Genomic DNA, 16,582 nt, shown 5'->3' on the forward strand with positions numbered 1-16,582 from the left:
TGCCGTGGTACTGAAACCAAATCATCATGAAGGCAAAAAAAAAGATACTATAACTGATAAGTTTAATAGATATTAAATCAGGGATAATAATATTACTTGGTTTTTACCCATACACAGATGTGTGTAAAACACTGTATACTTAGTACTTTCCATTAAGTTCTGTTGAAAACAATCAAGCACATCACTCAGGTGGGATGATCCAACCCACGATCTTTGCATTGATAGAGCAGATGTTGCCTGGTGACATAAATAGAATCAATTACTCTCCCATTTATCTTTTCCCTTTTAAAAAGTTTGATTAAAAAATATAAAATTGAAAAGGAATATTAATTTTTTTTTCTGTTTCTATATACATACGTGTTATTGCTGATTATTCCAAAGGTTTTGTGCTGTATACAGTGGTTATATCTTGATTCAAAAGAAGAAAAGCTAGCCTTTGCCAACATTACAATTATACCATGCTTACGATATCGTCACCAGTGCCACAAACTAGCACACAACAACTTTTTCTGGTGTTCAGTCCTTACATTTTTAAAACACTGTTAACCAAGGCCTTTATATTCATGAAGTTTCAACTCTTCAAGACTTTACTTTTTTTAATTACTATGATAAGGCATTGGAAGTTTGCACTGAAACAGAAAATTGTCATTGCCACGAACTAACACAAAGGTTAAATGTACAATTGCAACGAACTAGCAACAACCTTGTGTGTAACGTGTGCATTGTTCTACATTTTCATGGACCGACAAACAACCATTGGATGGATGGTCATTAGAAAACGGAAAATGTCTATTTACGTTAATTTTCAACGCACGAACTTGCACATTAGCTTTTTATTTTAAGACAAAAAGCAGTAAAAAACAATGTCTATATATAAAGTTCAATGCATCAAGTCTTCACTGTGAGAACACTAAAATACCTTGAAATGTTGTTGGAAAACTTGATTTAAAAAAGCATTAAACTTTAAACACAGCTTTCTCCAATTGCCAATTTTTACTGTTATCTACATGTGTGCTAGCTCGCAGTGTCAGTGACGATATGTAACCTTTGTCAACATTAATGTCATATACAGTGTCTAGATTTATGTAGCAGAAACAGGCTTATATTTTTATAGATTGACAAATCCGTTTCTCACTTTGCACATCTTTTTTTCTCTGTGGAGGTTTTTTCATCAGTTTTAAGGGTGATCCACTCTTGCATGATTTATCTTTGCCTGGAAGATTGTGTTATGTGATTTTCTCTGCATGGTTTACTATCATTTCAAAATATATCACACGGTAAAAGGTATCAATTGCATTTTAAGTTGAGTGGGGACATTTTTGTCTTCTTCAATATATTCTCCAAATAGTACTTTGAAATAAGGTTTTGTTCATTCTATTGATGTTTTACATCCAAATTCAATCCCAACAAAATCATTTTTGAAACCAACTGTAATTTTAGTTTCATGGTTTTTGATGTATGTGTAAAAGGAAATACTTTCTGTTTTGGTTATTAACTTGTCTACCTGCCATGCTTCACTTAAACCTTCAAACAGGAGCTACAGGTTCAGGAAACCACACTGTTGCGATACTTCTTTGGCGCAAAGGGCACAGAAACTCTCAATTATACCTGCTTCTGCACGTGAGTATAGAGCTTTCCATTGTTGATAAACAAACCCCACTGGTTGATAAGACACTCTAAAAACTCTGGGGTCAGAATTGACCCGGATTTTGAGTCCCGTTGAGCATGACCTATTTCCGGGTCAAAATGACCCAGAGAAACTGCCAAAAAGTTAGGTTTTTCTTATTAAAGCCATTGGACATTTTCGGTAAACGGTATTGTCCAAAGGCCCACACTTCGTGTATCACAACTTATACATAAAATAACAAACCTGAGAAAATTTAGGCTCAATCGGACATCGGAGTCGCGAGAAAATAACGAGAAAACCCACCCTTGTTTCCGCATGTTTCGCCGTGTCATGGCATGTGTTTAAAATTAATCCAAAATTCACGATGTCGAGAATTGATAATTGTTTTAATGTTTTCTCAAAGAGTATAAAGCATTTCATCGAATAATAATTTAAGAGAATTCTTTCACCCTTACCTTCTTCAAACCCTGTAAGTTGTTTGTAAATCTGTGAATTTTTATTTTATTTTTTCTGTTCCGAAAGTGTATAATGGCTTTAAATAATAATAATAATAACAAATTCTTATAAATGTATTTCCCAATAACCGCCTCAATGCGCTTTACATTAGTGCCCTGGTCATCGGGCCATCAACATTCCTATAATCTATCTCAGCTCCCTGGGGAGTTGTAACCTGGGCCCAATTTTATAGAGCTGCTTAAGCAAAAAAATTGCTTAAGCAAAAAATTCATTGCTTAGTAAAATCAGATTACCGGCCAAGACTCCACTCAAATGTAATGCTAAGTAAACAACAGCTTAACACTAGTCAAAAAATGGCAGGAAACTTTGGCCAGTAACATGTGTAAAATAAGCGAGCTATTTTCGTGCTTAAGCAAATGTTTTGCTTAAGCAGCTCTATGAAATTGGCCCCTGGGCAACTGTATCACTCCAAAGGCTTTTTAGATTCTGTTTTGGTTTTTTTTTTAAGCCAGTTTCCCGGTAAACTTGACCCGGAAATAAGTGATGTCTGGGTTTTTAGTGTGCATAATGGCCAATTGTTAGTAAAACATTCAAATTCAAAAATTGTCTACAATCTTTCAATTAAATAAAACATCTCCCTTGATTCGTTGCTTCCAACACTTTTTTTGAATAGTTGTGTGACGTCTGTTTTTGTTTTGCAATTCTGGCTTTTCATAGTTTTCCCAGCCTCGGTTGGCAAAAGAAAGGTCTATAAATCACAAACCCAGAAGTTGTCCGGGTCAGGTCTCCAAAGATCAATGTTAAGGTTTCTGTGTTGGGGTCAGTAGCACCAGTCTGATCAAAACTACCCTAATCTTGTGGTCTTGAACTTTTTTTAAGTCATTTTTGAATCTTCTCAAACTATATTTTCACAATGTCTTTTTCATTATAGCCTTTTTATGTCATAAAGGCACTGGACACTGTGGTAATTACTCAAAAGAAATGTTAGCATGGCAACTTACTTTATAACGAGCAATGGAGAGCTGTTGATAGTATAAAACTTTGTGAGAAGTGGTTCCCACTGAAGTTATGTAATTTTTGAGAAAAAAATAATTTCTCACTCAAATACTTAATTGAATACGAGACCTCGGCTGAAGTCTTGAAATCAAGCATCTGAAAGCACACAACTTGTGCAACAAGGGTGTCTTTTCTTCCAGTATTCTCTCGCAACTCCGTCAACCAATTGAGTTCAAATTTTGACAGGTTTGTTATGTTATGCATGTTAAATAGTGCAATCACCATTTGAAATGTAATTTTGACAGGTCAGTTTTATTGTATGTATTTATGTAGGACTAAAAACAATCAAACGGTGCCTTTAAAGTCAGTTTTCAAATCTTCACAAGCTATATTTTTCTCAATCTCTTTTTAGTTTATGACCTTTTTTATGTCCTGACAACACAACATTTATGTTTCCGTATTTCTGTTATCATCCCGACAGGTTCATGGATAATTTACAGGCGGAGGTTCTGGAGCTTGAAATATCCTTTTAGTAATTTGTGTCATCAGTTCTCATTAGAAGAGAACTTTCACCACGTCTTAGGATGGTAAGAATGTTGAACTATTATAGGATTTGAGGCATTGCATGTTGAGGTATCAATATATATTTGGTTTGCGTGTATCTACTTGCCAGGTAGAGTTTGTTCTTAGAGAACTGTCCTGCCGCGGAGTAGATGCTCTGGGGTTCAGGAGACTTATCAGTTCTGAAAAGAACTACGGGCAGATGGTATAGACGATGTGACCTCTGACGTCACTCGAAAAACATAACATGATTCGCACACATACCGCCGGGCAACACATTTGTGTTTTGGCAGCCAGCTAGAAAGTTTATGCAATGTTACCATGACTACGTGTCTTTTTGCCCAGTGAAACATGACGTATACAGTGTTTTGTCAACAGAGTGCGGTTTGAATGTAAACATAGGTCACATCATCTATAGAAAATAGGCTGGGACTATCTACTTTAGCTTATAGGATCGTGATTAACTGCACTACCACGGAGTCAGTTCTTTTATAACTATTCTAGTGACTATTATTTTCCCCAAAATTATTCAGAGGAACTAACATTGGTAAGACTAATTTATTACAACTGTTTTTGAACTGTTGGACTTGACAAACATTGGAAAGAAGATTTCTTACATTTCGAGTTATGTAGTTTTATATCAGTGAGACATGGCCATCAATTCTGCGTCCCTGCTTTTAATTTTCTTTCTGTTTCTGTCTTAATATTCTTAATGTCTTTATAGATTTATTGTAAATAATTATAGATTTTTTATATATGGCCAGGGATATTTGAATTGAAGGCCTTCGGGCCACAGTTTTTAGGTAAACTTTTTTAATTCCAGGCATATGTCCCTGGCTTTTGTTTTGTACTGTATGTTTGTACTTTGTATGTGTTTTTATGCCGATTAAATAATAATAAGAATAATAATAATAATAATTTGTTTAGGCGTTTCGACAAGCCTGCTCTAGAGTAATCCTCCTTTCTTGAACGTTGTCTTGGGTGCTCATTTATATCAGGCACCTTCCAGCGATTTAGTCTGAAGAATAAATGTTATGAAAGGTTTCTCCTTGACTGTGCTTTGAGAGTCAATAGAATTACAGTGGGATAGCTTTTTGTTATTGAGCAAATCTTGTTGATCAAACCGCACGTGAAACAAGCGAAACCTTAAGTGTGCTTCAAATTACCGCACAAGAGCCCTTGTTGAGTATTCAAGACAATCTCATTTAGGCCTCGGATAACTAAGTGCTTTTAACTGCATAATGTAATACAGTAGGCATCCAATTAAAGATAAAGGCAGAACGCATTATCTCAAAAGCCTGTAGTCGGGTTGGCTTAGTGGTTTCGTTCCTCGCTTTCAACCTCTAGGACCCCTGTTTGAATCACGCCGGGGCACTATGTGGGTTTTCCCTTGAATATTTCTCTTGGGTATTCCTCCTACATCTTAAACCGAGACTTCCTAACTTGTTTTCTCTCCACTTGGTTCTTGGCTTGTAAAGGGATTTAATTCTGAGAGTCCTTGGCTTCACAACCAGTATAATTTAAGGAAAACAAAATGAAATGGAGGTGTATACGTTTCTAACAAACCTCTCATCTTCCAATATAAAACAAATTGTGTAAACAAAACAATGAGTCTTGTTATAGCCGGTGTTGTTCCGTCCCTTTTATAGTAGAGTATATTCGTATAGCCAATATTGTTCTTTCCCTTTTATAGTAGAGTATATTCATATAGCCGATATTGTTCTTTCCCTTTTATAGTAGAGTATATTCATATAGCCAATATTGTTCTTTCCCTTTTATAGTAGAGTATATTCATATAGCCGATATTGTTCTGTCCCTTTTATGGTAGAGTATATTCATATAGGTGTTGTGCAATACAAATGTCTGTTAATATTCAAGTTCATTTTGCTTGAGGGGAATTTGAACCAGGAGAAAGCCCTACAGAGTTTGGAAACCAAATTGTCTGGGTTTGAAGTGTCGCGATCTGGGACATGTTAGGGTGAGCGTTTCCTGTCATAATGACTCAACGTGCACACAGGGACTCTATGCCTTGAGGATGCCAATAAGAGGCTAATGTTTACCATCGATTACATTACCAAAAGGCCACCAAATGATTGCCTGAAAGCGTGCCGGGTGGCAAGATGGTGTGATACTGTCCTCATTTATCATTTTTTTTAGCCAATAGGGCCTATTAATGTATAGTGTTTCTTTGGTAAAATCATATACTTGTGTACAATCTCTTCCATCTTTGCTCGTTATATGTTCCTTGCGCATTAAAGGCAGTGGACACTATTGGTAAATACTCAAAATAATTATTAGCATAAAACCTTACTTGGTAACGAGTAATGGGGAGAGGTTGATAGTATAAAACATTGTGAGAAACGGCTCCCTCTGAAGTGCCATAGTTTTTGAGAAAGAAGTGATTTTCATGAATTTGATTTCGAGACCTCAGATTTAGAACTTGAGGTCTCGAAACCAACCATCTAAATGCACACAACTTCGTGTGACAAGGGTTTTTTTTCTTTCATTATCATCTCGCAAGTTCAACGACCGATTGAGCTCAAATTTTCACAGGTTTGTTATTTTATGCATATGTTGAGATACACCAACTGTGAAGGCTAGTCTTCGACAATTACCAATAGTGTCCAGTGTCTTTAGAGTAGGAAATCGTGATGGGGTCATTTTCGCATTTGCCCACTTGCTAGAATGACTTACCACTTCAAATTCGTATTACTTCTAGTAGGAAGTAACTATAAATACTAAATAGTAAACTAGCGAGTACAATCTGCTCGTTTGGCTCTTATTAGAGCAATGACAATATAAATCTAGATTCTCAAAGAGATTTACACATGGTGTATATAGTTGTTAACCACCATTTTTTTCTCAGAAACGTACACTACTCCAAACACATTGTGCTGCCACACACCTGTGCGGCCCCTAAATGTAGCCCAAGCCCTAAATTTGTGCAGCCTTATTTCAAATCAAATGTCCTTTCTACATTATTTGGATTTCTTATTATTATTATTATTATTATTATTATTATTATTATTATTATTATTATTATTATTATTATTATTATTATTATTATTATTATTATTATTATTATTATTATTATTATTATTATTATTATTATTATTATTATTATTATTATTATTATTATTATTATTATTATTATTATTATTATTATTATTATTATTATTATTATTATTATTATTATTATTATTATTATTATTATTATTATTATTATTATTATTATTATTATTATTATTATTATTATTATTATTATTATTATTATTATTATTATTATTATTATTATTATTATTATTATTATTATTATTATTATTATTATTATTATTATTATTATTATTATTATTATTATTATTATTATTATTATTATTATTATTATTATTATTATTATTATTATTATTATTATTATTATTATTATTATTATTATTATTATTATTATTATTATTATTATTATTATTATTATTATTATTATTATTATTATTATTATTATTATTATTATTATTATTATTATTATTATTATTATTATTATTATTATTATTATTATTATTATTATTATTATTATTATTATTATTATTATTATTATTATTATTATTATTATTATTATTATTATTATTATTATTATTATTATTATTATTATTATTATTATTATTATTATTATTATTATTATTATTATTATTATTATTATTATTATTATTATTATTATTATTATTATTATTATTATTATTATTATTATTATTATTATTATTATTATTATTATTATTATTATTATTATTATTATTATTATTATTATTATTATTATTATTATTATTATTATTATTATTATTATTATTATTATTATTATTATTATTATTATTATTATTATTATTATTATTATTATTATTATTATTATTATTATTATTATTATTATTATTATTATTATTATTATTATTATTATTATTATTATTATTATTATTATGATGAAGTTTATTTTATGCTATCTACGATACATCCTACAAAGCCGGATCCAGACTATGGATCTGAGGCGCTAAAGGGGTGATGTTATTTAATGGACAGAATTCTACGTAGTATGTGAGCTGTGCCGAGGAGTGCAATCTTCTGGACTAAGTTGATGCTTATGCTGCCAGGGATACGTTCAATGAATTTCTCAAGTCCTTTCTTTACTAGTCCCAGAGCTCCGATGACCACTGGGATTGTCTCGGTCTTCATACTCACATTATTATTATTATTATTATTATTATTATTATTATTATTATTATTATTATTATTATTATTATTATTATTGTTATTGTTATTGTTATTGTTATTGTTGTTGTTGTTGTTGTTGTTGTTGTTGTTGTTGTTGTTGTTGTTGTTGTTGTTGTTGTTGTTGTTGTTGTTGCTGTTGCTGTTGCTGTTGCTGTTGCTGTTGCTGTTGCTGTTGCTGTTGCTGTTGCTGTTGCTGTTGCTGTTGCTGTTGCTGTTGCTGTTGCTGCCGCTGCCGCTGCCGCTGCCGCTGCCGCTTGCTGCCGCTGCCGCTGCCGCTGCCGCTGCCGCTGCCGCTGCCGCTGCCGCTGCTGTTGTTTTGTTTTTGTTTTTGTTTTTATTTTTATTTTTATTTTTATTGTGTTGGATTTTATCGTATCATTTTATTGATCAGCTTTTGCAGCTTCACATTATCCTGTTGATGGATGATCTGGGTAATTTTTCAATATAAATCCAACTTGAATGAGCCAGGCGCTATTGTGAATGAAATTGGCAGGGGAAAACCCGTAGTATAATTAATTGGTCAATTTATTTCACTTCATCAACTGAATTGCATATGCCATGCCCCCCGGGTTGTTTATTATCAATTGCCTTCCAATGTGTGACAGTGCAATTGGTGAACATCAACACTAAGTTTGCATCATCTAGAGGGGCGTAGAATTGAAAGATTTATAATTACAAGAGTCTCCCCAATTTTGACAGAGCTGCTTAATGTGGACACTTTCGGAACAGAACAAAAATTAAAAGTTCACAGGTTTACAAATAGCCTACAGAGTTTACAGAAGGTAATGGTGAAAGACGTCCCTTGAAGTATTATTCCATGAAATGCTTTACTTTTTGAGAAAACATTAAAACAAATATCGATTCTCGATATCAAGAATAACGGATTTATTTTAAATACATGTCATGACACGGCAAAACATGTGGAAACAAGGGTGGGTTTTCTCTTTATTTTCTCCCGACTCCGATGACCAATTGAGCTTTAATTTTCACAGGTTTGTTATTTTATATATAAATTGTGGGCCTTCCCCAGACGAGATGATCATGACATGTTCATGAATATTCATGAACAGTTCATGGTTGTTCATTGACATCAGTTCATGAAAAATTGCTTGCGATTAAGCAAATATTTCTGCTGTAGTTCGCACAAAAATTTGCTTTACCGCTGTGAAACTAACACCTGGTTGTTAGTGGTTTGTTAAGAAACTTAAAAATACAAAGACCATCTGCCGTAGAGGATCAGGAAAGGTAATTACTTCCATGTGCATTGAACCTTGGCTGACAGTCAAAGGGAAACAATACCTTTGGAATTTTTAGAACATTGTTTTAATCATATTAAAATGTAGATATATAGGGGCCTACCCCCCCCCCCCCCCAAAAAAAAGTGAAAATTTCATTTCAAAAGGTGGTTGAATTTTTGAGATATTCCCAAAAATCTGGAGCGATTATGTGCATGCAGGAAGAATAATTTGTAATTGGGATTAACAATCTGAAGAGCGTTTACTGTTTAGGGCTTCTGAGATTCAAATTTTGGTGGATATAAAAACTGATTTACTTTTCCATAGCCAGTCATTACGTCAAAGTGAAATGATTCATAAAATGCACGATACTATCGAAAGCTGCTGTACTTTTGACCAAGTAAGTTTTTATTAATTTTAAGAGTGATCCCACACGTATATGTACCTTCCCTTTTAAAGACACTGGACACTATTGGTAATATTGTCAAAGTCCAGTCTTCTCACTTGGTGTATCCCAACATATGCATAAAATAACAAGACTGTGGAAATTTGAACTCAATTGGTCATTGAAGTTGCAAGAGAATTATGAAAGAAAAATCACCCTTGTTGCACACATTTGTCTTTTTTAATAATTTAGTGGGAAATTACCTCTTAAAACAATGTGTTTGTACTCTCAGTAGCTCGTAACTGCTCGTTACCAAGGAAGCTTTTATGCTGACAATTATTGAATATAAGAGATGTTATTTATTGAGTAATTGTCAATAGTGTATAGTGCCTTTTAGTCACCTGCATTGGAATCAGTTGTATTTAGGTTTTTGGATGTGTTTTTGTATTTCAATATTGTTGATGTAATTTTTCCTTAACTTCCTGTGTACTTCTATGAGTTCTCTAAGGGTATGCCGACAATCTCCGAGTCTGAGTTTGCTCACATTCTACTGAGATACACCAACATGGAGGAGTACAAGATGCAGGAGTTCATTCACAGAGTTCAAGAACGGATGCCTGAAGAAAAGGTAGGATACACCTTAATGTTCTAAGATACAAGGGTGCGATTTCTCAGTTGTAACCATAGAAATAGAACCCAGAGAACGCCGAGTGTCTCATTGTTCGTCCGATTTCGTTGTGATACCATTTTTATGGACGAGCATACGCCATTTTTGTTACGCGTGTGCATACGCCATTTTTGTTACCCGTGTATGGCGAAATATTTTGCCATACAGTGACGTCATCATTTACCAATGAACACGCTAGAAACGGTCTATGTGCGCTGACATCTTGCCACTTGGCCATATACGTGTTTCTAAGTTACAAGGGTGCGATTTCTCAATTGTAACCATAGAAATAGAACCCAGAGAACGCTGAGTGTCTCGTTGTTCGTCCGATTTCGTTGTGATACCATTTTTATGGACGGGCATATGCCATTTTTGTTACGCGTGTGCATACGCCATTTTTGTTACGCGTGTATGGCGAAATATTTTGCCATACAGTGACGTCATCATTTATTCAATGAACACACTAGAAACGGTCTATGTCCGCTGACACCTTGCCACGTGGCCATACACGTGTGTCACATGATGCTAATTTTGCCAATGACGCGTGTCATGCGATGATCATTTTGCCATACATACGTATCGTGTGGTATCGATACGCCGTGTTCACAGGTTTTTATTTCTATGGTCAGATGGTTGTAACCAATAACTAATTTGCCATTAGTTAATCACTGGCATTTGGCTGAAACGACTAATGGTTGTAGTCGCAAAAACGCACCCAAGTGTTGGACGCATGTCGTAAAATATAATCGCGAGGTCACGGAGGTGTAATCTTGACCACTCCATTTCAGGAGGCAAAGCTAAGTGAAATGAAAAAGCTTGATTTTACCAAATGACTATATTCTGCGGCAATGCATGAATGAAATGTATAATTATTTGACTAAGCAATTACATGTATGTTGTTTTTACAATGCATTTTTGGACAAATGGACAGGGTGTGATTAATTTTGGAAACAAACACTGCCAAGTGTCCATTATTTATCCCTATAGGACTCTGATATTAAATTTTGGAGCGTTTGGCAGCTGTGTGACAAATAAAAGATGCCATGTGGTGCGTGTTCCACCAATCAAATGACAAGGATCTGTGTGCGCATTTAGTGTAAAAGACAGTGGAAAGAACTTTATTAATTGAAAACACAAACCATTGACACTCTCAAAGAATGTATTTGTTCTGTGATTTAAACTATTGCTTTAATTATTGCCTCTTGCTTCCATATAGAGCATGATCAAATTTGTCACTGTCACTCATATTTCAAATATATTTAATAGTGTTCATTTACTTTTACTTCCATTTTTTTGCTGTTGCCAATCAATCCGTACAAATTATTCAAAATATACACAAATTTACTTGCATTCACAAAATACTCTTTAAACAAAATTTAAAAGCAGAAACTTCAGAAATCTCAAAACATACGTTGTATCTATATGGTAAACCATAGCTGTCAAACTTTTGGTTGCTTTGTGTAGCAGAGTTCTTGGTTTTTTTGCGCCAGGAGTGTCATTATCGACAGACATGGCGCACTAGAAGTGTTCAACATTATTATTTACTGGTTTGTTTTTATTTTCCTTTTTTTTATGAATGGTACCTGTAACTGTGATTAATGGCACATTCATAAATACCAAGACAGTTTATCCATTCTGATTGGTGGAGAGGAGATCATGAGGTTCTGTTTAACGTCTAGTTGAGACATAAGGGGAAAAGTGTTAAAATGTATGCCGTGCTAAATCTACGTGTAAAGCAACCAGATGCATACCAGAACTCAATGTAGAATCAGTTAGTACGATTATGTTCACACACCCGATAGCGTCACATACTATTTGTAAATATAGCTTAGGGATTAGATTTAAATTGTACACAAAACAGAAAAGTTTGACAGAATTTCCTTACATTATTATGCTTTTTAACAAAAGGGCATTATTTGGGAATAAGAATAAACTCTTGCAGGGTTTTGGCTTTGCAATAATTATTACAAGGCCCTGAGCATGCTGGTTATAAACAGCTCCAGCTGGTCATTATCAACTGTTTAAACACCCCCACGTGACGCGTGAAATTGTCTGGGGTATTTATGAATATCTGTTTAAAACCTTGTCACCTTGTATAGTAGGGTAAAATGGACTGACAAAGCCACCAACTCTCCTTGATTCTGCAGACAGTTCCAAGAAAGTAAACTAATTTTTCAATGTTCTAATCTCCCTGATTGTGGAAACATTTTCCCTATTATGTTGCATCTGATGAAGTCGTTTTTGATACGTAGTTTAATGGGGTGTTTTGTAAATGTAATTAGTTAGTCTTTAATTTCTGCTACAACTGCTCCTTGATTTACCTAATTATGTTGAATGTAATTCAAAATATCTTCATGGTTGCTGTACAAGTTCTTGATGATTGCATGTTTTATAAGCTCTGGGACTGTGGTCGAGTGTTCTCTTTATGTTAATGGCTTTGTCTTGTAACGATTGTCCAGTGTTTCAGGCTGAATATTGTCTTTTCCATCATTGTTAGTGTCCCAGGGAATTCCGCAGATTCAGTCCCCAAGTTGGGAATTGAACGTGGGCTGGAGGAGGATGACTCAAAAGAGGGCGCTATCAGAAGAAGTTTGTACACAGTTTTCAGTATAGACCTTATCGCAAATACCAATGCGCAAGCGCAGACTGTTGAATGAGGTGCATTGTGGGATAGATATGAATCAAATTTTGATATCAGCTAGACCACAATGCACCTAATTCCAACCTTTATGCGCGCGCCCCAGTATTTGCGAAAACGTCTATGGGGGAAGGAATCTCTTGCCACACTGGCACCTTCAAAGTTCAGTATCATTATTCCGACAGCAGCCTTTGCAGTATTTCAAAATTCTTGTGAGGAGAGCATGTCCAGCTTCTTTGAATGCTTGGTTCCGTACATAGTACACAATAACGTTCAACCAGCTTACCGATGCAAGTGGTACCTGTGTAACAAAACCGACAAGGGGCGGTGTGTCTTTTGTGTTGGTCAGTGCTACATGTATAATTACAGATGGCATCCATCCGATAACTAGAGTCATAGTTATAATGGTGACGGTTGTGAAAGATTTCCTGTTGGGAGTAGGCGTTGTTGGTTGTACTTGACCGTCCCTACTGCATGTACTGGGGCGATGGGTGACTATGTGGGCTGCATGTCTATTCGCGATGATCAAAATCCTAATGTACATAATGGTGATACAGATCATGATCCCTACACCCAGTAGGATCAGCGTGAAAACCGCTTTAGTTTCATTGAATTCTCCGATGGTGCATATGAAGAAGATGTCACTATAGGTTCCCTCCATGTTCTCAGTCGTTAGTAACGACACGAGGGCATACATGTTGGCTGTGAACCAGACAATGCATACTATTAACCTGGCTCTCTTTGGCGATAACCATACCTCATATTTCAAAGGATGTACAATAGCAATGTATCTATCAATGGTAACCAGTAACACTGACAGTGCACTTGTGGGTAGCCCTTGTCTAATAACCCACGCCTCAATCAGGCAGAAAGTTGGTCCGAGGGCATCAGGCCATGTTTGTCCAGCAGCGAAGACCGCGATGGTAGGCAAGTAAAAGAACACTCCTAAGAGTAGATCGGAAACGGTCATAGACTTTAGGAAGATCAATGTGGACTTATTGAACCCCTGCACATGCTGGAGTAGAACCAGGCAGACCGTGTTGAGGAATAGCGTTAGCACTGTAGTTATGGTCCATATACAAACGCCAACCACGCTGATCACCTCATTGCTCGTGGAGTTGCTGGAATTATTTCTGTCTTGCAGAATCATATTGCCTGTTTTTCAGATTTCAGAATCGGTTCCACCGATACTGTACTCGGATGTAACTTAACTTGAGGAAGTAAATCTGTAGCAGTTGTAAATCCTGAAGCAGTATCTGACAGTAGAGAGTAATCAGAAAGGACTTACTATGATAGCATTGTGGCTGTCATTCACTTGATCCACTGGAGAGTTCACAGCATAGCGTCCAAATATTAGACTGTGGTAATACAAGACAATAAATCCACAGGTTGAAATGAACTTGCACTCCATTCAACTCCGTTCCCTCTACTGAGAAAGGAATGCTGCAAGGCCCTGTGTCTGCCAATAGTAATTACAGGCAGTACTGTATAGAGTTCTCGGAAAATTACCACACACCAAACCCAAATGATGAAACCATATGTTCAGATCGCCCAGTTCAAAACGAGTCCTTGGAATGGGTAGAAGGAAGACTAATGTGTGGGACTTATTTTGTTGAAACAGCTTCAGGAAATGGTGTTTTTTGGTGTGTCATTGAAAGTTGGTTTGTGGTCGGCAGAGTTCAGGAAGTTGCAATCAATGTTTTGGACTGGAGGATCGCTGAAAACTATTCTTATATTTCCAAAGTGAAGCCTTTTTCTGGGTCTAACTTTAAATGATGACATATCAATACTTGGGAAAACGATTAAATCATTTTGTTACAACATGTACAATGTTATCAAGGACATTGACCCGGTACGGGGCCCATTTTATGTACATTGACCTAATTTGTTATCTATTGCTATGCGTCACTGGTGACCCAAAAGCACTGTGTGTACAAAAACCATGTTTTTAATTGTTTAAATGTCTACTAAATATTTGTTTTCAGAGAACTGACACATGTACCTGTGCGTGGAGCATGCACGGACTTTCCTACTTCCGTGACTCGCCCATATTACATTGGAAACTGTCTTTAATTCAGTTTCACAAACAAACATTGGCCTTAATTATACTTAGTTGCTTATTGATTTAGGACATCCAATATTCAAAAACAGTTTGTACATAAGTTGAAATCGTCAAGTGTCCACTGTAAGCTAAGAAAACTAGTTGAGAACACTTTTGGAGGAGAGTTGCGTTTAGAAATACTTTAAACACCGGTGCTCTACGTGGTGTACAAAGTACAAAGCTTGTGACACAGGCATTGATGATGGATCCATTGAACTTCTCCACTGTGGGCAGTGCAATGATGTGGGGGGGGGGCGGCTTCATCCCTAAAGACCTTGTAGTTTGTAATGAAATAAGTCTCATCAAAACAAAGGCACAAAACGAACCATTTTCTTCAATTGAATTACTGTAATGAGTGAAGTATGGCGTAGTCTTTGACCATTTAAGTGTAACCAAAGTTCACTGATTAACGGTTTGTGGGTCACACCATAGAGTTTCTCTATGGTCACACTTACAGCTCCATGGTCACACCGTGGTGAGGAAACTTTCCTGATTTAGAAACCATTGTTGGATCTTTTGAGGTCAAGGTCTATTTAAGATGTAATTACCTTCCCTTGTGGGTTCTACTCCCCCACACCACACCTCTTTACAAACAGTTTACACTATGTCAGATTGTTTGGCAATCGGTGTACTTAATAACTGCACCATATCATGGTGTCCTGTGCCCTGGAGAAGGGCGTAAGGCTCTCCGCCCTTTTGATTTCCCAGTAAAAAAAACATCTCCTGACCAAACAAAAAGTGGCATATACAGTTAGTAGAAATAGAATTACCCCAAAGTGATTTTCCCCATTCCAAATACAGAATTTTAGCTTCCTATGATGACTCATGAATGGCCCTAAAAAAACTTCCTTCTTCCATGCCATGCGACTATGTCAGACCCTTTCGCAATCGGTGTACTTTTGTTTCACAGTAACAAAAGGCTGTAAGTAATAAATTATGGGGCGCCGTTTGTCCATTAATTGTTTGACACTTTTAAGGCATGTTTTTACCATGGTTTACAGCAATTGGATGTAAACCATAGAAACTGTTGCCAAATCCTGTTATGGTTTACATACCAGTAAAGTATTTGTTGTGTATAAGTTTATGGTTTACAAACCATGAACATACAAAAAACATTTACAAATCATGGTTCATAAACCAAGAAAATTTACGCATCTTAAAAACATGGTTTATAAACCATCAAAATGAAGCATCAAATTCATGGTTTACAAATCATGGTTTACAAACCATGAAAATTGAGACATCTAAAAAACATGGTTTATAAACCATGAAAATTGAAGAATAAAAATCGTGGTTTACAAATCATGGTTTATAAACCATAACAAATGAACCATAAAATCATGGTTTGTGACAATGGTTTATAAACCATGAAAATCGAGACTTCTTAAAAAACATGGTTTATAAACCATGAAAATTGAGACTTCTTAATAAACATGGTTTATAAACCATGAAAATTTACACGTCTCAAAAACGTTGTTTGTAAACCATAAAAAAGTGCACTTACAAATCATGGTTTACAAACCATAAAAATGTGCACTCAGAAATCATGGTTTACAAACCATAAAAAATGTGCAGTCAGAAATCAGGGTTTATAAACCATAAAAACGTGCACTCACAAATCATGGTTTACAAACCATAAAAAATGTGCACTCAGAAATCATAATA

The 16,582-nt window shown here is 35.1% G+C and overlaps 2 protein-coding genes across 8 annotated transcripts in view; one reads left to right on the forward strand and one right to left on the reverse strand.

Annotated features, from left to right (window-relative positions):
* Positions 1-16,582, forward strand: part of LOC139935711 (calcium uptake protein 3, mitochondrial-like) — a 201,568-nt gene that overhangs the window by 138,519 nt on the left and 46,467 nt on the right. For 6 of the 7 annotated variants that reach the window (XM_071930249.1, XM_071930251.1, XM_071930250.1 and 3 more), the window contains 3 exons: positions 1,535-1,620; positions 3,561-3,600; positions 10,002-10,139. In XM_071930249.1, the coding sequence (XP_071786350.1) occupies positions 1,535-1,620; positions 3,561-3,600; positions 10,002-10,139 (264 nt within the window). The remainder of the gene's footprint in view (positions 1-1,534; positions 1,621-3,560; positions 3,601-10,001; positions 10,140-16,582) is intronic. The other variant, XM_071930254.1, reaches the window with a different exon arrangement.
* Positions 11,383-14,617, reverse strand: LOC139936193 (probable G-protein coupled receptor 21). The gene has a single exon (XM_071930959.1). The coding sequence runs from the start codon at positions 13,964-13,966 to the stop codon at positions 12,974-12,976; it is 993 nt and encodes a 330-aa protein (XP_071787060.1). The 5' UTR covers positions 13,967-14,617; the 3' UTR covers positions 11,383-12,973.

Source organism: Asterias amurensis, chromosome 4 (assembly GCF_032118995.1).
Source record: "Asterias amurensis chromosome 4, ASM3211899v1".
NCBI classification, from domain to species: Eukaryota; Metazoa; Echinodermata; class Asteroidea; order Forcipulatida; family Asteriidae; genus Asterias; species Asterias amurensis.